General features: G+C 48.7%; 1 protein-coding gene across 1 annotated transcript in view; it reads left to right on the top strand.

Annotated features, from left to right (window-relative positions):
* LOC125432465 (scaffold attachment factor B1-like) overlaps positions 1–22191 on the top strand; it is a 37112-nt gene that overhangs the window by 7911 nt on the left and 7010 nt on the right. The window contains 13 exon segments of the mRNA XM_048495999.1: positions 3304–3331; positions 4227–4746; positions 5245–5291; positions 6464–6564; positions 7796–7951; positions 9554–9657; positions 11440–11579; positions 12351–12442; positions 13313–13449; positions 18841–19137; positions 20459–20596; positions 21420–21459; positions 22012–22127. Of these exon segments, the coding sequence (XP_048351956.1) occupies positions 3304–3331; positions 4227–4746; positions 5245–5291; positions 6464–6564; positions 7796–7951; positions 9554–9657; positions 11440–11579; positions 12351–12442; positions 13313–13449; positions 18841–19137; positions 20459–20596; positions 21420–21459; positions 22012–22127 (1916 nt within the window).

Raw genomic sequence — 22191 nt, 5'->3', positions numbered from 1 at the left:
GTACCTTGAAGATGATCCGGAACTCTACTGGGAGCCAATGCAGCTGGCGCAAAACAGGCTGAATGTGATCATAGGTGGCGCTGCCTGTAAGTAGGCGCGCCGCTGCATGCTGGACCAGCTTTAATCTCCGGATCAAACGCAAGGGGAGGCCTTTAACCACTACACCACGCTTGCTCATTCCTTAGCTTTGTCCAAGAATAATCGTTTGTTATTTGTTCATTTGCTATTTCTCTCCAAGAACTTTTTCAAAACTTTTATGCAAAGAATCTGTATTACTCATTTACTTTGCCTAGCTAAAGAAAAAAATTGCATTATATCACTGCTTCTGGTAAAGGCACAAGCTTCATTTAGGAAAATTGGTTTGCTACAATAGCATCTTTGGATAAATTTCAGATTAATTCATTAATCTCTTGCAGAAAAATAAGACAGAGGTCCAGTGGCAGGTAAAGTTTTCAAAAACAGACAGAAATCCTATGCGCTAGGTGCCCTGCTGTTGCTTCACAAACACTGGCTGCTGCCTCAAAGGGGGGGGGGGGGCAGCCATATGCCAGCGAGGTCACCCCTCCGCTGGGATAAGTGCCCCGGGGAGGGCAAATTCACTTGAGTGGCTGCATGCCACTCCACAAGCAGTTTTGGTCCCTCTTTCTGGATGGGACTCCAAGTTGGTTATGGCCTTTTGTGGCATAATCTGGAGCTAAGCTATGTGTGCCTATTATTCTCTCCCTAAGCTACCCATCCCCCCACAAATCTCTAGGAATTTCCCTAGGAATTTCGATTATTTGAATTTCCCTAGGAATTTCGATTATTCTTCTTCAGATACGATTCTCATATTTATCCATCAGCCATTCCAGGGGTAAAAATTCCAAGTGAGCTCTTGTCATCACTGCAGGGAGCGATCCTTTGGTATATCACTCAGATGTTAGTGGATCATAATTCCTTATCAGCCCCTGCCAGCACAACCAATTGGCCATGCTGGCAGAGGCTGATGGGAATTGTAGTCCATAACTTCTGGAGTGCCAAAGGTTTGCCACCTCTGGCCTATCACATCTCTACAGATCCCCATTCAGGCCTAGATTAAACAATTGTTTAATATACTGCCGCAGCTAGGTCAATGTCTTCTTTTGGTTTTCAGAGTTATAAAAAGTCTTATGTTTCATCAATCTATCATCCTGAAAAAACGAGTCTGAAGACTTGTTAGCTGGGCTTACTTTTGCTTGGTTTCCTTTTAAGAGTCTGCATTTATCCAGATCTCAGCATCACAGCCTTGCTCACAGGAGATTCAGTCCCCCATTCTGGATGGGGCTCCAAATTGGTTATGGCCTTTTGCTGTGTCCTTTTGTGCCATAGTCTGGAGTGAATCTGTTCATCCCTAGTATGGGTCATTTCTGGCACAAGGAGGAAATGGGGACTGGCAGTGTGGAAAGACTGCCAGAACCAGACACAGATGTCAGGAACTCAGCTGCCTCAGTTCCATCATGGAATGGCAAAACTGGCAGCATCTCACAAGCACAGAAAACAGCTGATGCTCTGCATGGCACTCTTGTGTTCTGAACATGTCACTCGCTAGACCGTAACCTTTGAGAGCATTAGTTTTTCTCCACAAAGGCACAGGTATTCAGTACAGTTTGACCACGAGAGCCAGCGTAGTGTAGTGGTCAAGAGCAGGTGCACTCTAATCTGGAGAACCAGGTTTGATTCCCCGCTCTGCCACTTGAGGTGTGGAGGCTTGTCTGGTGAACTTGATTAGCTTGTGCACTCTAACACATGCCAGCTGGGTGATCTTGGGCTAGTCACAGTTCTTTAGAGCTCTCTCGTCCTCACCTATCTCACAGGGTGTTTGTTGTGAGCGGGGATGGGAAAGGAGTTTGTAAGCCCCTTTGAGTCTCCTTACAGGAGAGAAAGGGGGCATATAAATCCAAACTCCTCCTATTTTGCTGTTCCGAGGAGGCATAGCAGACACCTTTAAAAAGTGCATGGGTGTTGAAGGTTTGAATCAATTGAGAGCAAATGACAGGAAGTCTGGGATTGCTTCACAAGACTCGGTTAAACCTGATTGTCCTTCAAAGCAGAAAACAGAAAATGTACTTCAGATTGTGAAGTGTGTGGGTGGTTAAAGTTGGCTTCTAAGTAACACTGTCTCTGTAATTGCAGCCCTGAAAAGATGGGAATTACTGTCCCGTAATGATGGAGAGTGTAAGCCCCACTACCTTGGCTGCAGTCTCATCGGGTGGTATTTGCCAAGCAGTTATTCGCTTGTTCTCCCCCATCCCTGGTATGGGGTCACTAATCCTGATCTGTCTTCCTATTGGGCCACTAGAAGTGTGTGAAGGGCTGTTGAAACATAAGATACACTTTTCACAAGCCAAGTGTTAGCGTTATTGTTAAACACTTCACTGGGGCGTGCAATCAGATACTGCTGCCCTGATAAAATGTTCGGCATTCGTGGATTGCCAGTATCCAATTTCTGTGATAGGCCCTCCGGCTGATTCTTGGTTGTACTATTTCCACTTCTGATGATATCGAACTTGGGAATCATGCTGGAGAGACTACAAAGCAGCAAAGAAAGAGGCCATATTCCCCAGGTGGCCCGTGGCACACTGACCCTTTATAATTTAAAAGACCATTGTTGTTTGTGAGTGAAGGAGACCCAGTCTGCTAACCATAGGAAATAATGGCACTTTGTATTGTCGAAGGCTTTCAAGGCCGGAACCACTGAGGTGGTGTGTGGTTTCCGGGCTGTATGGCTGTGTTCTAGCAGCATTCTCTCCTGATGCTCCTCTGAAGATGCCAGCCACAGATGCAGGCAAAACGTCAGGTGAGAATGCTGCTAGAACACGGCCATTCAGCCCGGAAACCACACAGCACCTTAATGGCACTTTGACGTTTAAAGGGACAAGGGATTGCTTCTTCCCCTGCTTTGCTGAGCCTGGGTGGATGCGTGGGACTTCCAAAATTACTTTTAAAATTTCTTTTAGTGGGTTCAGAAAGGGCCACGCATTACTACTTGCTTTTCTACACTAGAATTCAGAGGTATTGTCTCCAACATTTTATTAAAAAACAGAAAAAAATTTTCCCTACGCGCATTGGCTTCTCTCCAGGAATGATAACAGCACTTCCAATTTTTAATGAAAGCAGTAGTCCTGCCCTTCCCAATTTTCCAAAATGGACGTAAAGCGATCATTTTTGAATTTCACATCATCTGGGGTCATTTTTAGCTCCTTCAGCCTTCATTTCCTCCTGGCCTCTCATCACGAGGCGGGGTAACATTTCTTCTTCTTTTCTTCTTCTTTTTTTAACAAATAGGAACTGGAAGAGTTTCCTCTGGAATCAGGTACTGTTCCTTAGAAACATGCTGGGGGTCCCCTTTTACTTCCCTGTGTGTTTTTCACACATTCCCTTTAGTAGTTCAAAATATTTGGTCTTGTTCCATAATTACTATGCTGTACTCTAAATGGTCCAGCTCTCTCGCAAGCCCACCCCAAAAAAGCCACAGAGATTGGAAATTTGGTCGTATTACCAGATCTGCCGCAGCGCCCTCTTTCTTGCACGAGACAAACCTTTGGCAAGTAACAAGCAGTTTGCCTGATTTCTCAAATTGGCAGATGAGCTGCCCTTAACAGGAGCAGTTCTGCGAGCAGAGTGGGTCTTGTGATACGACCGAGCACCTTGATTCTGTAAACTTTGACTAGAGAAGGACAGTTCAGTCTACAGCAGAGAGTAGGGAACGGAAAGAGGACATCGAAAACAGAAGACAGGTTCAACGAACATTTTGTAATTTGTGGACTGCAAAAATATTCTCATCTCATCTGAAGCTGGTCTGGTTTTCACGTTTGAACTGATTCATCTTAAAGGAGTTCAGTAAAGTCTGGAAGCCGTGTTGTCGAGAGGACTGTGTAAACATCCTGGACTTGGAAGCTAGATTGCAGAAGAAGGAAAAAGTTGAATTCACCACACGAAGACAGCGAAAGAAAAACAAGCCGGGAACATCATGCATAAAGGTGTTTAGGCCGTTTTCTTCCTTCTTTCTTTCAGACAGTGCTCTGCTAGGCCTGTTAGACTGCAGTTGAGCTTAGGCGTTTGAATGTGATGTACGCAAGGGTTTTCCAATCTCTGTGTGGCATTAGACTGGCAGCCATGCCCGTTCCGCACTTGTCTTTGCTATGTTTCCCTGGTGATTAAACCTTGTGCCCATTCCCATTCCTTAAGTTAAATCCATAGAAAATGAGAAAAATGCTCGACTATTTTGGGTGACACTTGTAAATCTGGAGCCCCCTTAAAGAAGCTACACTTCCTCGGCCGAGCAGGCACAAGAAGCGGAAAACCTGTTGGCGGGCAAAAGGCAGCCGAGGAAGAGGAAGACGCGCCAGCCGCCGTGGCGCCACTCTGTCGGAAGAAGGACTCTTAGGATACGGAGAGCTTCCTCAGCCCAGCTCCGCATGGCAGGAAGCAGGAGGAGGCGGAGGCAAAGCACTTAGTGGTAGCGGCAGGGGAGACGAGCGAGCAGACAGGAGAGGAAGCCCATCTGGACTCGGACTGTGTAGCGGTAGAGAGCAGGAGTGGTGGTGGAGGAGGAGGAGGAGGAGATGAGAGTAGCAAAACAGCAGCCCAAAGTCTGGAAGCCAGTAGTGAGGCAAGTGCGGCCGGCCAAGAGGCCGCGAAGACGGAAGAGAAATCTCAGTGTGAGGAAGACTCCTCCTCTGCCACTAGAGAGGCCTCTGCCCCAGAGGGTGGTGATCAGAACACGAGGTTTGTTTTTTCTCCGTTTTAGACCAGATGCTGTCTTTTTTTCTCCCCCTTTCCCCCATTGGTCGTTTTATGAATGCAAATGCCTCAAGCAACCCCAGCCCAGGGGTGTAACAAATTCTATCATTTTATTCTAAATAGAAGCTCTCTTTAGTTGTCTCTGCACACTTTTTTTGTTTGTTTGTTTGTTTGTTTGGGGTTCCCCCCCCTTTGGGTAGAAGATGGCTCGTTTTCTTAAGTGCTTGTTTTAATTCTCTGTCCTCCAAGGTTGCATCGTTTAATGTGAGCAGTTAGCTCTGTTTGGTCAACTTTGACCTCCTCATTGAGTTTTTTTAAATTATAAGGATGCTCCCTCCCCCCCCCCCCACCTTGAAAGATTTAATTCTGATTTTTCAGCTTTTTTTCTGGTAGGTATCTGATCAAAACCCACGCAGTCTTACTTGCCCTTTGTAATGTGACCTCTTTTCTTACTTGAATAACATTCCGGTTTTTTGTCTTTAGTTTGAACGAGGATCCAGAGGCTAAAGGTACTTCGAAGGATGAGAAGGGTAAGCCCCGAGAAAGCCTTTCGTCCTGGCCTGCCAGCTTTCCTTAACCTCTCTGAGGCTGTTTCCGCACAGGCGGAATACAGCGTACTCCAGGGATGCGCGCAAAACAGCTGCATCGCGATATAGCAGCGCCCGCGAAATCCTTCTGAGCGGCGCTGGGTTTCACTGTTTTCCAAACCTCACTCCCTGGGCGAGGTATTTCGGAAACAGTGGCTTTCAACCACTGCCGTGCGAACGGCAGCAGCTGGAAGGTGCCGGCTCCTCTTAACGACTTTACCGGTCCCTCCGATCTTTAGCCAGGGACCCTTCATAAAGCGTTGCTCAGGCCAGGGGACATTTCGCCTCCGCGCCCTGGGCTTACTCCAGAGCTGTCGCGAGACAGGGCAGGTATGCGTGTCCTGGCTCTGGGCAACGCTAGCCGGAAGGTTGGAGAGGACAGTATAGGCTGGAGCCGCTTCGGGTGACGTGTGCAGCCTCCTCGCAGGCTGGCGCGCTGTCTTCCCCGGGCCTCTACTGCTTCACGAACGTCCCGGGGTGCGCCGGCGTCTCTATAATGCCGTGATGCACCCCCCACCCACCTCCGCAAGGCGTACCGTGCAGAAACGGCCTATTCTTCAGGAATGATACTGACTTTCTGTTTCAATCAAACTCAGCCATTGTGATCAGGAAGGCCTTGTGGTTTTCCCACAGGTCGGCGCATTGGTCTCTGTAGCTGTGTTTTGTCTATCCTGATTTGTTGTAGCTCTCTCAAATATCTTAGCTGCGCTTCCTTAGATTCTGTGATTCAGATGCCAGAATTTGGACTTGGGACCTTTGGGGAGCAAAGCTTGTTCTCTGCCCCTGAACTCTGACCTCTCAGTGGAGGTCAGGCTTGTTGTGTTCCAGAACATTTGTGCAGAATGTTCCTTGTAATAAACTTGCAAGTTGTTTCAAATTCTTTTAAGCATGCATGTTCATGCACATTGTAGAGCTGAAAATGATCATAATGGCACGTACATCCCCAAATGCCAACCCCTGGTTATAGTGTTAAATGTTTTCACCTTTTGGTGGCCGCCTTCATTCCAAGACCAGCATAAAGGCCCCTTCTTGGCTAAAACTGAGTGTGGTCCTAACCAAGGAGAACTTCCAAGGCTGCTGTCTTTTCTGATACAGAACCTCTTTCTCTTCCCCAGCCCGGTCGAGCAGTAGTTCTGGAAGAAATCTGTGGGTTAGTGGGCTTTCCTCTGCGACCAGAGCTACAGATCTGAAGAACCTGTTCAGCAAATATGGAAAGGTATGGACTTCGAGGACAGAAAACAGAGCTAGGTAATTGAGAAGTCTAAGTTGCAGCAGTGTTTTGGTCTACATTTTAAATGGCCACTCCCTAACTCCCAGGCCAACTGTCTCTCCTTTTAGTCCTGAAGCATGTTCTAGAATCTAGTGACCCTATCTTGCACAGCAATTGGATATAGCCTATATCTTATGTCTGTTATTTCTGTAGACTTCAACTTAGCAAAAAGTTATGTTTGAGATATATTGGATACTGCAGAGCCTTTTTAGCAAAAGACCATGTTAAATGTCTAATTGCTGGTGTTGTGAGTCACAAGATACATCTCTTAAGCATATGCTTTGGGCCTGTCCTGTTATTCATTCTTTTGAGGGAGGGAGTAATTACTCCTTCGTTGGACAACCCCAGTAGTGACACAAATGACGCAGTTGCCAAATTCTTGCATTCGTATATGAAACAGCGCTCTAGGAGCAAAATCTGAATTTTAACCTCTTTTTCCTGTAATTTATTTTGGTTTCCCTCTACCTAGTTAAGTGGACTCGTGTATATAATACGTGATATTGTTATGCCAATAAAGGTTCTTTGACTTTTTATATATTTATACATACTCATTTGTATTAGAATGATATCTCTGAGGATGCTTTTGTACTTTTAAACTGTTTGTTAGTTTTCTGGAGACTGATGGTCAACAAAAACAGACTTTCTGTGCCCTTAAAGTTGCGAAAGGTCTTATAGTACAACAATGGATAGATAAATGTCCACCTCCAATAATCCACTGGATTGCGGAGATCACAACCTCACTACTATTTGAATATATCACATTAGACAACAACTATGCATGGACACATTTTTAGAGATTTAAAAACCTTTTGCAGAGGCTTATCTGCGGACTTGCCAGCATTGTTACGTTTTGTTGTGTTCTTTTTTAATTTCTTTCTGCTTGGTTTGATTTGTAATAATCTTTAAAAAAAATAAATGGAGCAAGTGGAGAAATGCAGGGGTGGTTTCTTTGGAGAGTGGCTGATTCTCACTCCTGAAAACTTTTTAAAGTGTGAAGCTTTTTTGAAATGAATCTTACCTCCCATTTTGCTTCCAAAAATGCTGGAGTCTCTGCTGTCTGCCACACTGGTAGCTGGAGGAAGCTGGACTTGGTTGATTCTCATTGGCAGCTGTGATTCTCATTGCTCTTCCTCTCCCGTTGCTGCACAACATCTTCTCTGTCTTTGCCCCGTGACAGGTGGTGGGTGCAAAAGTGGTGACCAACGCCCGCAGCCCTGGGGCTCGCTAAGTTACTGGCAACTTTGTCACCATGTCCTCATCTGAGGAAGCGACCAAGTGCATCAGCCACCTCCACAGAACAGAGCTGCATGGGAAAATGATCTCTGTGGAAAAAGTAAGTCTCTCTCCCCACCCCATGTTGCTGATGATGTGACAGAGACCAATGAAGGCTCAACTAAGACAGAGACCAATGAAGGCTCAATCATAGGCCGTTTCCGCACGGAGGCGAAACGCTAGGCTTCGTGACGACATTGCACGCTCCAACTCCGACGACGCTTTGGGACCGGGTCTGCCAGAGCCGACGGGTCCTGGACAATAGCCGGTGCTGATCGCAGCGCCGGGCGCCCGCCGTAACCCGATACAGGCATGTCTCGGGCCTCAGCGTCGGTGCCTGGGGACACCTTCTGGATGGCCTTCTGCACGCCTCGCTCCAGCGGGCGCAGGGTAGAGGGTAATGTCCCCAGGCCTCGGGCGACGGCTGGAGGCCCAGGCCTGACAAGGTAAGATGCCGGATGGGGGGGAGGGCGCCGCGAAGCCGCTGCACGCTTGCTTTCCGGCAGTGGCTTCACGGGCGGCGGCATTCCCCTCAAAAAGAGCGCTTCCCAGCTCTCTGGGGAAAACGCCGACTTCGAGGTCGTCCCGGGCGCGTTGGGCGCATGCAGCTGCGCTTCTCAGCGCCTATCGGCGCTTGGCGGCCTGGAGATCAGCGGCGTTTTGCCATCTCCTGTGTCAGCCATTGCTCTACGATGCCCGCAAGGAAACGGCCATAGTTTAAGGAATCATGACTTTTTATGCACGCAGAGGGACTCAGGCTGAATTTTGGGCATCACCAATGAAAGGATCTTGTCTAGAAAGTGCTGGGACTTGCCTTGCTCTCCTTGGGGCCTGGAAACTACGGTCAGAGCAGATAAGGGCTACATGGGCCAGTTGCCCAATCCAGTAAGGCAGGGGTCTGCAACCTGTGGCTCTCCAGATGTTCATGGACTACAATTCCCATCAGCCTCTGCCAGCATGGCCAATTGGCCATGAACATTTGGAGAGCCGCAGGTTGCAGACCCCTGGTCTGGGTGAAGTGCTTCTGCCTGCTTTCCTCTCCCTTTAGACTCTTCTTCTCTGGGAATTTGTGTGTTTGGGAGGGGGGTGGGCGGCAGGATCAGACATATTTCTGCTGGGATCGTACCATCTGTTGCTTGTAAGGGTCTGACCAATTCAGACAATGAAGTTATTAACTTTCCTGTGCTTGCCATCCATACAACAAGAATTCTACTTTTAAAGTACTGATTCCTGTCCTTGAGCAAGGCTGGAAGCTGTGACAGATACTGAGCTAGACGGACCAGTTGTTTGCTTCAGTAGAAGGCCTCTTCATGAAATATGTGAGGTAGTGAGGAATGTGTGTAAATAAGTGGTAAAACGTTTTCCGGATAGTGCAGCTCTGCAGTGTAAACTTGGATGCAGCCCTCCATAGATGTAACTCCTGTCCCTACAAAGCTAGGCTTTCAAGAGGGGAATTGATCTGGTCTCCCTTCTGTGGCATGCAGTGTTTTGTTTTTTTTGTGCTAGCAATTTCTTTATCTGGGTAGGAGTGGGGGCACATTAAAAGCAACAGCTTCCTGCTCATACTGGGGTACAGTCCAGAGACAGCTGTTCCCCCTCCCCCCCCCCCATATGACTTATTGTATGAATTGTCTCTGAACATCCCCTCCGATGTAATTTCCAGGCCAAAAATGAACCTGCTGGGAAAAAGACTTCCTTGGACAAGAAAGAAAGCGAAACAAAGAAAGAAAAGGAGAGGCACCATTCTACGGACGCCAGATCAGAAAAGTAAAGTGGTGACTTAGTCATCTTGTGTGTATTGTGTGTTTTAAGGCAACTAGGGAATGTGAAGAGCCAGTGGGGGCCAGTCACACACCCTCAACCTAACCTACCTCGCAGGGACAGGTGTGAGGATAAAGCGTAGGAGAGGAGAATTATGTAAATCACTTTGGAGCTCTGCTGGGGAGAAAAGCAGGATTTACATGAAATAAATGGCTCAAGGCAGAGAGCAAACAGCTGAGTCAGATTGCATCTAGACATAGTTCTAGTCTTTCCAACAGCCAGGACTGCTGAGGGTTTGGATGCAGGAAGGGAAAGCCCATGGGTGCTGTGTGGTTTCCGGGCTGTATGGCCGTGTTCTAGCAGCATTCTCTCCTGACGTTTCGCCTGCATCTGTGGCTGGCATCTTCAGAGGATCTGAAGATGCTCTGAAGATGCCAGAGCAGAAGATGCCAGCCACAGATGCAGGCGAAACGTCAGGAGAGAATGCTGCTAGAACACGGCCATACAGCCCGGAAACCACACAGCACCCAAGTGATTCCGGCCGTGAAAGCCTTCAACAATACATGGAAAGCCCATGGCTCAGAATGCAGAAGTTCCCAGTTTCAGTCCCAGGTATCTCCAGTTTAAAGAAGGCCAAGTGGCAGGTGACATGGAAGACCTCCACCTGAGGCCATGGAGAGCCTCAGTCCACTTAGGCAGAACTGACCGCGACAGACCAATGGTCCAACTTAGCACAATGCAGCTTTATTGGTTACAGGAGGAAACACAGCTCAGTGGTAGTGCATCTCCTTGGCATGCAGAAGGTCCCAGGCATCTCCAGTCGAAAGGAGCCGGCAGTAGGTGATGTGAAAAACTTCCCTCTAGGACCTTGGAGAACCACTGCCAGGCTGAGTGATTTTAGTGGACTGATGGTCTGATCAGTATAATGCAGCCTCATCTGAACGGGGAACGCTTGTTTGCCTCAGTTCCTCCTTACTCTTAGGCCCTTTCTGCACAGCAAATTCTGAGCAGGTTGCAGCTGAGATAAACAAACCCGGCATAGCCCCGGCTGTTCACATGGCTGGCTGCCCCCTGGACAGCCAGCACATCGGCCAGAGCACGCGCCTTTGCATGGAGGCACGTTTTTTTTTCATATTTACCTTCCACCAGTCCATGGCTTTGCAGGCAGGCATGAATGAACCCCCGCAGCTATAATACGCCCCTTTGTGCCTCCGTGACTCCACAGATGGGAGCCATCAGGAGGGGACCAAAAAAACCCCGCAGCCACATAACGTTCCTCGCAGCTGTGGCTGTTTGCTTGGCCGGGGCTGCGAGGCGCATTAAAACAAAAGAATTGCAAAAATCGCAATTCTTGAACAACCTGGACTGGGAGGGAAAATGCAGAGCGAGATCCATGCGAAGTTCCCCTCCAGTCCAGGCTTCTTACTGGTGTTTTCCCAGTTTAATTGGCCCGTGCAGAAAGGGTCTTTGTGGAGACAAAATGATGCTGAGGCACCTTTCTGGCCTGTGACCTGACCTTCAGGTCTGCCCAGCGTAAAGGATTCCTGTATGGGCCATTCAAGTGAGCTTTGCCCACGGAGGTGCCTTCCTTGCCCCCATCCCTTGATCACATCAAAGCTGGAAACAAACACTCAACACAGGCTTTTCTGCATAGAACATTTGTCTTGGTTGATGATTCCTGAACACATTCTGATCTGCGCAGGCCTCTTTGTGTCCTACGTGTCAGCAGCACAGACTTGAGTCTGTGTGCACCCGTTCTGTGATGTGCTAAGCTCATTTTGCTTCCAGGCCTCCTGGGGTTAAAAAAGAAGAGAAAGCAGACAAAAAGGACGATGCGAGTAAGTTGGAAGACAAAGATGGTGGAGAAGAAAAAGAAACCGCGGAGAACCAGGCGGACTCTGCAGACCCTGCAACCTCTGTTACATCAGGTGATTAAACTGCTGTACTGGTGTTAAAAAGCTTCAGGCTTGTGTATCTGCTGGAGACGACTCCTAAATAATCTTACACCGTGCTTGGAAAGGTGGGTGGAATTTTCCCCTCAATTTTGGAGAGTTCTCCATATCCAGTTTGGAATTTGCATAAAGCCAGGGTTTCAGCCCAGGCATGTGGACCTGACTTCTGAGAACTATCAGTCTACCATTAAATGAACACCTTGGTAAGCCCACCCATACAGCAGGCTGCTAGCTGCTTCTCTGCATGATGCACTGTTCTGGCTTTCCTGTTTTCTAATCCGCCATCTTCAGGGAAGAATAGGCCTGCCACAGATATGACTGGATTGCTCATTTGCTCCCGATAACAGGGATGGAGAACAGTGTTCTTACCTGGGAAGAGAGTGCCTTTTGTCTCTGTGTGAGTTACTGTGTTGAACTTGCCACTATCCTGTGAAGGAAGATGCTCATCACCATGATTCCCAGAGCAAGACGCAAGGGCGGCATTTCGATTTTTAACTGGCGGGGAGAAGTGCGCTTGTTGCACCGTCTAGACTTCTGGGAAATGCTCATTAACATTGATGGCTACAGATTCGGCAGCAGGCAGAAATCAACCAGTATAAAATATTTAAAGGATTTGTGTTTCAGAACTTAATTGGGCTTGAATATTTCAAGATACATCTGCCTCTCACTCCTGGAGACGTTTTGGGATACTGAAGCACCTAATACGTTTATTGTTCGGGGGTTTTTTTTCTGCATGTGTGATAACAGCCACTCAGGGAACCGAGCGGACGGTGGTTATGGACCAGTCTAAAGGAGAGCCAGTTATCAGCGTGAAAACCACAACCACGTCAAAAGAGCGAGTAAGTTTTTTGGCATCTTTTGAAGATTTGAGTTTCCCCTCAAAACAGGCTGTGGAAAGTTGTGCCCATCAGTCCGACAGTTCTTCCTCCCAAGTCACATGATGTCCCCATGACCTATAGTGATGGTAAAACAGGAAGTACATCTAGGCTGGTTTCAGGTGGCTGAGAAACTCCCTGGCGTTTGTATGGCGTAGAGAAGGGAAGAGAGGTTTGGAGATAAACTGCATTTTTAACTGTCAGGCTTTGTGAGTCCTGCTGTTTGCAGACACAGTGCGAGATGGATAGTCAGTGTGGCCATTTTTATCTCAGACGGGCCACCTGTCAGAACATTCCCTTGATGTGCTTCTAAATAGTCCTAATTTTTTAATTCACCCAAACAGTTGCAGGGGTGGGTGGTGGACATACTTCTACTTGTTGTCACAGCCAGAAGAGAAGTTTGTGGATCAACTTCATTTCTGAAAAATATACTTTCATTCCACTCCCCCTAACCAACATCAGAAGAGCCCTGCTGGATCAGACCAGTGGTCCGTCTAGTCCAATTTTCTCTCATACAATGGCCAACCAGTTCCTCTGGAAGGGCACAGCAGGCATAGAGGCTGTTTCCCCAGTGCTGCCTCCTGGCACCTGAGATTCAGAGGTTGACTGCCTCTGAGTGCGGAGATTCCCTTTAGTCACCATGGCTCGTTGCCACACACAGATCTATCCTCCATGCATTTGTCTAATCCCCTTTTAAATCTGTCTGTGCCTGCAGCCATCATTGCATCCTCTGGCAGCAAATTTCACATTTTAATCACTTGTTGTGTAAAGATATATTTTCTTTTGTCCTTCCTGACTACTGCCTGCGGTGGTTCTTTTCCTTGCTAATTTCAGAGCACGAAAAGCCAAGACCGCAAGTCAGAGAGCAAAGAGAAGCAAGATATCCTGTCTTTCGATAAAATCAAAGAGCAGAGAGAAAGGGAGCGACAGAGGCAGCGGGAGCGAGAGATCAGAGAGACGGAACGCCGTAGGTGGGTCATTTGTTCCTCACCCCCACCCCCTGTGAAATTCATTTCCTTCAGAATGGCACACGGTTGAGTTGGTAAAATTCTTCCCTGGACATTGGTAGGTTTTCTTTTTACGGGCTTCATCTTTAAAGAATGGCTGTTTCCTGGTCCTCAGTTGTTAGCTATATACTGCTGGGTCCTAAAGCGTGGTGCCAGTGGTCCAAATGGGTGTGTCCCCTTTTAGAAAGAGATGGGTTGCAAAAGCAGAACACCACCCAATACAGTTCCCCCGCGGGGATAGGGCGGGATACAAATCCAATAAATTAAGTAAAGACAGAGAAGAATGCAGCTGGTTGTGAATCCAACCTGTCCAGACGCAAGGCAAGCCCACAGACGAAGTATGTTCTTCAGTTCAGGACCTACGTTGTTTTCCATCCTTGCACCAGGCAAGATCTGTTGTAGGGAAAAACAGGACATTTATAGTGGTCTCTCCCCCCCCCCTTCCCCCCCAAATGCATGGCTACACCTCCTCTTTTGGTTTTCAGGAAGAGATATCAGACTCATCCTTCTCACGACTGTTTTGTGTTGTTGGATGTGTGCTGTGTTTGTTGCTGTGATGCTGTGTTTTTCCTTCTTGTTTGCTTCCTTTAGGTATTATCCTTTAGAAAGGTGACATGCTTATTCAAGGACAGGTACCACTAGCAGCATACCTTTTCAGACCACAAGAAGATTGGGCAGTGTATCAGCTACCCCTTAGTTGGACGGCTGCCCAGGGATAACACTCCCTCCACAGGGGTCGCTCATTTCCCCAGCTGGCACCTGCTATTTCCAGAGGGAAGGAGTTGAGGGCGTTGGGCCGAGACCTCACCTCCCACGGGGACCCGCTGACAAACCTATTATTGCTGTTGTTGACTGATAGGACTTCTGGGCTGACAAGTCCTCAGAAGGCGGCTCTCATTCCTCAAAGGACGTGTTTGAGCCAGTGGCATCCCTGCCTACCTTGTTAACTGATGGTTCAGAAAACTGAGTCAATACCAGAGCTGGGTCATGTGTTTGTGTGTGTCTGCCACTATTCTTTCCCCTTGTCTGGAGCACTGTTCTGCATCCCATGGAACTGTGCCCCTAGCGAAGGTGTTTTCCTTCAGTGTAAAGAACCTTCTTTAATGCAGGACTGTTCCAAGTATCACGTGTCAAGGGGAGGTCCCTTGGAAGGACCTCAGGTGGCAGAATGAGTCTGCAGGATTCACAGCCCTGCCTGCTTCCCTTCTGATGCTGCTAGTTTTTATACGCTTCTCGCTTGGGGAAAGGAGAGCTGCTGACTTTGCAGCCAGTGCTTACAAAAGACGCCTTTCTTTGTTCCTTCATGCCTTCCTGGGTTATTGTTGAGGGGACAGCTCACCCTCCTGGCGTTCCTGGTTCATTTGTTTCTGTGTTATTTTAATGCCATTTGTAATTGCACGTATCACAGGTCTCCAGTGACACCTTTCCTGATGACCACCGGGCGTTTTTGGAAAGTGTGTGAAGTGTGGGTGGGGCTTTTGCCCACCAAGGCTTCTGATTGGGCACTCGCAATTAGATCACCTGCTTAGATTCTGGCACAAAGTGTTGCTGTTAGCTGAGCCGGGTTGTATGAAATGACCTGGAATCTTGGGAGCCTGTGGTGTCTGTTGCCCAGTAACTTTGCTAACACTCGGCTCCAAGTTCGTGCCCTGTAATTGCCAGGCATCACACAACACTGGAGCTCAGGCGTTCCTGGGCACGTGAATGTCTGCATTTGGAATTTGGGTATACCTTGTTTAGGATTTGGAAGCTTCTGAGAACTGTGATCAAGTCTCACACTTCCAGGGCTGGGTATTTATTTTACTTATTCCATTTATTCCTTGCCACAGTTCGCTCCTCCAGTTTATCCTGGCAGTAACCATGTGAGGTCGGTTAAGACGGAGAGTGTGGACTGACTTCGTATTATCCATGGCATTGTGGGGGATTTGAATCCAAGTATTCAAAGTCCTGGTGGGACGCTCTGATTGGAGATGCCTGCAGGTCTTGGTGGTCCAGAGGGAGAGTTCTGTCCCAGCCTTCCCTTGTTCTGCTCAAGGATTTTTAAGAGGGCCCGGATTCCTTGTTTTGTACCCTGGACAAATGGGTTTTTAATTAAGGAAGCTGCCCTCTTTGTAGTGGTATTCTTGATTTCAAGGAATATTTGAGCGTGACCAAGTAAGAAGTGATCAACATTTGACCAGCCAGTTTCCCACTGCGCCAAGTCTAGGCCTTTGGGCCACCTCTCCTAGAAAGATGGGCACCTTCCCAGGTGACATCTCAAGAGCACCAGTGGATGGCCTGGTGATGTATTTATGGTTGCAGCCATGCAGCTTTGACTAACCGTGTTTTAAAATGGTGGCTCTGGGGCGGTCCTTAAAAGCTGCCTCTTCCTTAATTCCGCCCTTGCTATCTGAACTGCAGACTCCAAGAGGAGGTAGAGTTTGCCCCTCCACCTTCCCCCCCCTTCTCCTCCCAATTCAAAACCTCTGCTTTTGCACAGCAGCCGGAGATCATTATCCAGCGATGACTTTGTGCTCAGCTGACGTTATCTATTCTTCGGCTGTCGCTCGTTTCAGCACCCGTGCTATCTGCTTGCTGTTAATGGGGATCGTTCGGCTTCAGAGCAAAGTCTACTGTGCCGCGCTCCCCCCCATCCCCATTGTTCCAAGTGGGTATTTTAAAGTGCTCTTTTATTTGAGAGCGTGACACATTTTCCTCTTAGTCGTCGCATGGCATGAAGCTCGCGCTTTCCTATCTTCCTGATTAAACGTTGTCAGGCTACCTTTTTTGTCTTCTGTGGAGACATGCAATTATTATGTTCTCCGTTCCCCTCCCCCCTCGCCCACCGTAGAGTCTCTTCCATGTCGGTCTGTGCCTCAGCCTCTCTCCACTTATTTCTCTGTTAGTCTTGCAAACGTTTATAGAGAGCCAGTTGATGTAGGTTAAGAGACTTGGACTGGGAATCTGTGTTAGGATCCTCACGCAGTCCTGGAGCATGCTGTTCTAGACCAGTTTTGTTCTCTGTCTAAAGTCACTGGGCTGTTGTGAGGGAGAGAGAGCCACCCTGGGGTCCTTGGAGGAAGGGCAGGGGGAAAAAACACGCTAGGTCAGTGGTGGCGAACTTATGGCATGGGTGCCAGAGGTGGCACTCAGAGCTCTCTCTGTGGGCACGCGTGCACAGAGTTCATCATGGGGTTTTGGGGGGAGGGGGAATCGCCCCCCACACATCTAGGCTGACCCGGGCCACTGAGCATGACTTGTAGGTAACCCTGTTATGTGCTGTTAAGCCCCACTGATTTTCATGGGAAGAACTGAAGCGCAATCCTTTACCTGGGAGTAAGCTCGGTTGCTGGCAATGGGACTTGCCTCTAAACCCTCCTAGGGCGGTGATTCACACATTCAAAGCGTTGCAGGGTTCCTTCAAAGCAAAGGCACCGACTACCACCAAGCTTACTCCCGAGTAATGTGCACCTTGGAGCCAACCGTTTTTTCTAAACTAAAACCTCAGTGTTCAGGTTAAATTACAGTGTCGGCACTGTGCGATAAATAAGTGGGGTTTGGGTTGCGGTTTGGGCACCCGGTCTTGAAAAGGTTCACCATCACTGCGCTAGGTGAAGAGTGTCAAGAATCTGAGGGCTGCAGCTGACCTAAGTATAACTTGGTTGGGCCGTGTGCACCATAAATAATAAAAGTGCTAGCTAGGATTGATAACCTAATTAGCATTTCATGAAATTAGCATTCATCATTCTGTCAGGGAGGACGGTGGCTCAGTGGAAGAGCCTTTTCTTGCAGTAACGAAGGTGCCAGGTTCACTCCCCAGCAGCTCCAGCTAAAGAGGGCCATGCAGCAGGTGATGGGGAAGACCTCTGTCAGAGCCCCTGGAGAGTTGCTGCCAGTTTGAGTAGACCAGGGGTAGGGAACCTGCGGCTCTCCAGATGTTCAGGAACTACAATTCCCATCAGCCCCTACCAGCATGGCCAATTGGCCATGCTGACAGAGGCTGATGGGAATTGTAGTTCCTGAACATCTGGAGAGCCGCAGGTTCCCTACCCCTGGAGTAGACGGTGCTGACGTTGACGGTCCAGAGCCCTGATTCTGAGGAAGGCGGCACCAGGCGTGTTCAACGCTACAAAATACGAATAACATCCACAGTATTTTGATTAACCGCAGTTCCCCACTCTACAGCTGTGTCCTTATACCTTTCAGCGTCCCAGTGCTTTGGTTTCCGCCTTTTAATTCCATCCAGCCCCAAAATTGCTGATTTGATGAACCAGGCGGTGAGGGTGAATCTGAAAACGAGCACGCCCGCGTGAGGCAAAACGTTGCTCTATAGAAACAAGCAAAGGGCAGGTGAACCTTTGTGGGAACAACCATGTCTCTTGCTGTTTCTAGTGTTGCGCCCCAATCACAGTTGCTGGTTTTTATTGCGGGAGATCAGAGTTTGTATAAAGGACCAGTCCCGACCGCCGGCTGCAGCTGTTTGAGGAAGTGGCAGATGGTGGGTAGGCCGGGTGGGTGAGGAGCGCCTGTCAGGAGGAATCCTGCAGAAGCGAGAGGCGTAGTATGCACCTGGGCCCACGTGAAAACATGTGGAAGATTCCCCATTGTGATGCCGAGTCCTGACCATATGCCTTGGGTGGCACCATGCCCGTCCCCAGCCAACGTTGCTCTCTCATCCCAACCAAGCATGCCTTGGAAGGAGATTAGGCCCTCATAGGTACTGTGAGAGAGCGAGCATTGTGCACCTTCCCGAACAAGTGACTAGTGCTGTAGTGGAAGGCAAAACTGGCAGGTTGAGTGAAGTTCTGACAGCTGCTGGATGTGGTTTGTCTCAGGCCATACAAGTTATGTTACCTTACAACCAAGGTCCTCAGTGTGGTGCCCGCAAGCACCTTTCCTGGAGCCTGTCAAGTGAGCAGGGCTAGGTGGGGCTTTTGCCCAGCAGGTCTTCTGGTTGGCTGTGCAAATTGAAAGGCATCTTGTTAGGCAGAGCATATTCCTGAATCAGCGAAAATGTACTGTAGTTTATACATAATCTCCCTCCCTGTAATTAAATCTGTAATGCACTGCTAGAGATTCCTGGCTTTGCAAGCCCACCGTGAGTTGTGGCTGGTGGTGAGAAAAGTAGAACACGATAATACCTTGATAGTTACTGGATGTGATTTGCAAGCTGCCCCAAGTCCCTTTGTAAGGGGTGAGATGAGGGTTATCAGCATAAGGACAAACAAACATGACCCATTTTGTGCAGAAGTGTGAGGTGAGCTCAGGCAAAGTTTTTCTCATCTTCCTGTCTTGCCGCATCCTTGCTGTGGCCTTCCCAATCTCACAGATGGTTCTAATAAAGGGTGGGGGGTGTTCCTGTTTGTGTGGATTAAGCAGGGAGCGTGAACGGCGGGACCGAGAGCAAAGGGTCCAGACTGTCCGGGAGCGGGATGAGAGGCAGCGGCTCCAGCGAGAACGGGAGCGCCTGGAGTTCCAGAGGCAGCGCTTAGATCGGGAGCGGATGGAAAGAGAGCGCCTGGAACGGGAGCGCATGCACATTGAGCAGGAGAGGCGGCGGGAGCAGGAGCGCATCCAGCGCGAGAGGGAGGAGCTGCGGCGGCAGCAGGAGCAGCTGCGCTACGAGCAGGAGAGGCGCTCGGCCCTGCGGCGGCCCTACAATCCCGATGGGAGGTGAGCATCTCTCCGCGGTCTCGTGTGTGCGCAGTCGGCCTGGGGATCTGCTGGGAGTCCCCTCTCATTTTAGGAATTGATAGCATCATGTGGCTCTCCCTGGGTTGAAATCTTAGCCATGGACTGTGCCACATTCTCATCTCCCTCTTTCACACACCCGCCGTTGGCTATGCACATTTTCTGCAGCTGAGCATGTTATGCCAGTTGTTGGAAGAGCTTTTTCCGGTTGCTGCATCTGGCCTAAGTGCCTTCTAAGAGCTGCCTCCACACATACAGCCCTGGCTGGACACTCCTGTTGTGCATTGTTCTGATGGGGGCAGGCTGCTTGGCTGGAACTGCCTCTGTTAAATGTTATGTATGAAATGAAAGCGTTTTATTCATCCGGGCTTCTCTCATTCAGCGGGTGATGTTGGCTGGATTTTGCTCCTCTCTGTGGCTCATTTGTCTGTCTCCTGTTGTATGGTATTTTTATATATAGCCCATGTTTCAGAGGGTAGACGTATTGGTCTGCAGTACAAAGATAGATCCAAGTCTAGTAGCACCTGAGAGACCGACAAGGGTTTTGGGTGTGAGCTTTTGCTAGTCAGAGCTCCGTTGTCAGATACCTGACAAATGTAATATTTGATCTGAGCTTATATCGAAAGCTCATATCCTGAAAATCATCTTGGCCTCCAAGGTGCAACTGGACTCTAATCTAGCTCCTAATCTAGCTCCTAGGCCAACAGTGGCATAGGAGGTTAAGAGCTCGTGTATCTAATCTGGAGGAACCGGGTTTGATTCTCTGCTCTGATGCCTGAGCTGTGGAGGCTTCTCTGGGGAATTCAGATTAGCCTGTACACTCCCACACACGCCAGCTGGGTGACCTTGGGCTAGTCACAGCTTCTTGGAGCTCTCTCAGCCCCACCTACCTCCCAGGGTGTTTGTTGCGAGGGGGGAAGGACAAGGAGATCGTAAGCCCCTTTGAGTCTCCTACAGGAGAAAAAGGGGGATATAAATCCAAACTCTTCTTCTTCTTCTCCTGCTTCATCATCTCCTGCTGACACTCATAATTTTTTCCCCCACTACCATTCTGCTCTCACTGGCTTCAGTGCTGCGGTTCCTTCTGAATTTATTGATTTTTTTTCCACTCTGTTGTCCTGATCTTTGTTTCCTGTTTATTTTTCTTGCCACCTGAGTGCCTCTTGACCATGGAGAGGTTTAAACCAAAGGGAAATAAACATCCACTTTGAATGCGGGTGGAGCAAGTAGCTGCCTGCCCCTTATGAGGGTGGGGCCAGAAGGGGAAAGCGCTATTGAGGATTGAATAAGTCCCTCTTCACAGGCGTGACGATTCGTACTGGCCTGAGACGAAGCGGATGGCTATGGAGGACCGATACCACTCCGACTTTAGAAGGCAAGATCGTTTCCACGGGTTTGACCACAGAGACCGTGGCCGATACCAAGACCATGCTGTGGACAGGTTAGCTTGTGCTGTCCCTTCCTGTATGCCTAATAAAGGTTTACTGTTACTGTTGTCTGTTCCCACGTTGGCCTTTCTCGGGATTAAGGAAACTCGATGGATACTTCAAACCACTTTCAGATGGTTTTGGTAGCAGTTGAGCACAGTGCAACCTCTGAGGTTTTGGCAGTGTGCTATGTGACATTGGCCCCACATTACCTGGAGTAACTGAAGGATCGTCTCCCATACAATTCTGCTTTGGAGCTAAGATTTCAAAGAGTGGTCCTTCCTATTCCCTTCTGTCACACAAGCTCATTTTGGTGGGTACTTAAGACAGGACGTTTTCAGTGGTAGCTCTGCAGTTCAGTGATCACCTCCCCAGGGAAGTGTGCCTGGCCCCCTGACTCTCGATCTTTAGAAGGCTGCTGAAGACAGTGTTATTCATGATGGCATTTGATTGGTTCTTCTGCCTAGTGGCAATTTTAAATCATTTATTTTAATTAGTGGCTTTCATGTATTTTGGGGTTTTTTTATTATTATTTACACTGTAAAATACCTTGAGTTCCTGTAAGGTAGAATGGTGATGAATAAATACTTTAAGTAGTGGTGGCCTTGAGCTAATGCATTGATGGTAGACTGAAGCTGCCGAAGCAGTTGAGGGTTTGGATCCTAGTAAAAATCGCCAAGTCTCGACGGCAGCCAAATCCCAGTGATCCTCTCAAGGAAATGTTCTCATTGCATGTAGCTACCTCTGCATTTTTAGCTCCCGCTGCAGAGGTCCCTCTGTGTATTGCAAGATTCTGTGTATGCCATGTTGAATTCCTTTTTCTTACCCTTCTCCCAGGAGAGAAGGTTCAAGAGGACCTCCCGATCGATTTGGACAGGTATGAACTTCTTAAGCAGCCTTGGTTTGTGTGCATGTGTCACAGAGAAGTGTGTTGTTTTTGTTGTCTGAACTATACATTGATTTGATTTGTCAAAAGTGTTTTGGCTCTGCCCGGAAGGCTTCTGCAGTGGCTTAGGATCTAGGTTAGGAGGAGTCCCAGGCTGTTTATACCATGCTCAGCAACATGTTGAGAAGAAAAAAAAAGATATTGGAAAGCTCCAGGAAGCTCAAAGCTTCCACCAATTGAGGAGGGGGCGCACTGCTTCTCTCTATGAGTCTGTGCTGTTGGCCTTGTCCTGTTTCCCATAGCCTCAGCCACATCTTTTGTACAGAGCTCAACCAGATCCTCTCATCCAAAGATTCCTGGCTGCTGCTTCCTCCCATTTATCAGGACTGCTCCTTGCACCCCAAAGACACGTCTTCATGCTTGCAGTTGGTGGCAGTACCCCTGCACGCTTCTGTTCACAGGGCTGCTGAGAGCTGAGGCAACTCTTTTAGAGGCCGCTGCTTCACCTCAAGTGCCATCCCACCTGTCTCTGGTCTTTTTTAGCACTATCCCAATGACCGGCACGGAGGGCCTGACCACCACTCGCGAGACTCACGGGAGAGCTGGGGAGGCTACGGGACTGAACGAAGGTTGAGCGAAGGGCGACCTCCACCATCCAGGTGAGCAGTCCAAGGCCCTCTGCTGGCCAGTTGAGCATCTGAAATGGCCAGTGGCTGTGCCCTG

The sequence above is a fragment of the Sphaerodactylus townsendi genome, linkage group LG05, assembly GCF_021028975.2.
Source record: "Sphaerodactylus townsendi isolate TG3544 linkage group LG05, MPM_Stown_v2.3, whole genome shotgun sequence".
Taxonomy (NCBI): domain Eukaryota; kingdom Metazoa; phylum Chordata; class Lepidosauria; order Squamata; family Sphaerodactylidae; genus Sphaerodactylus; species Sphaerodactylus townsendi.
This window is presented reverse-complemented; position numbering and strand designations above follow the sequence as displayed.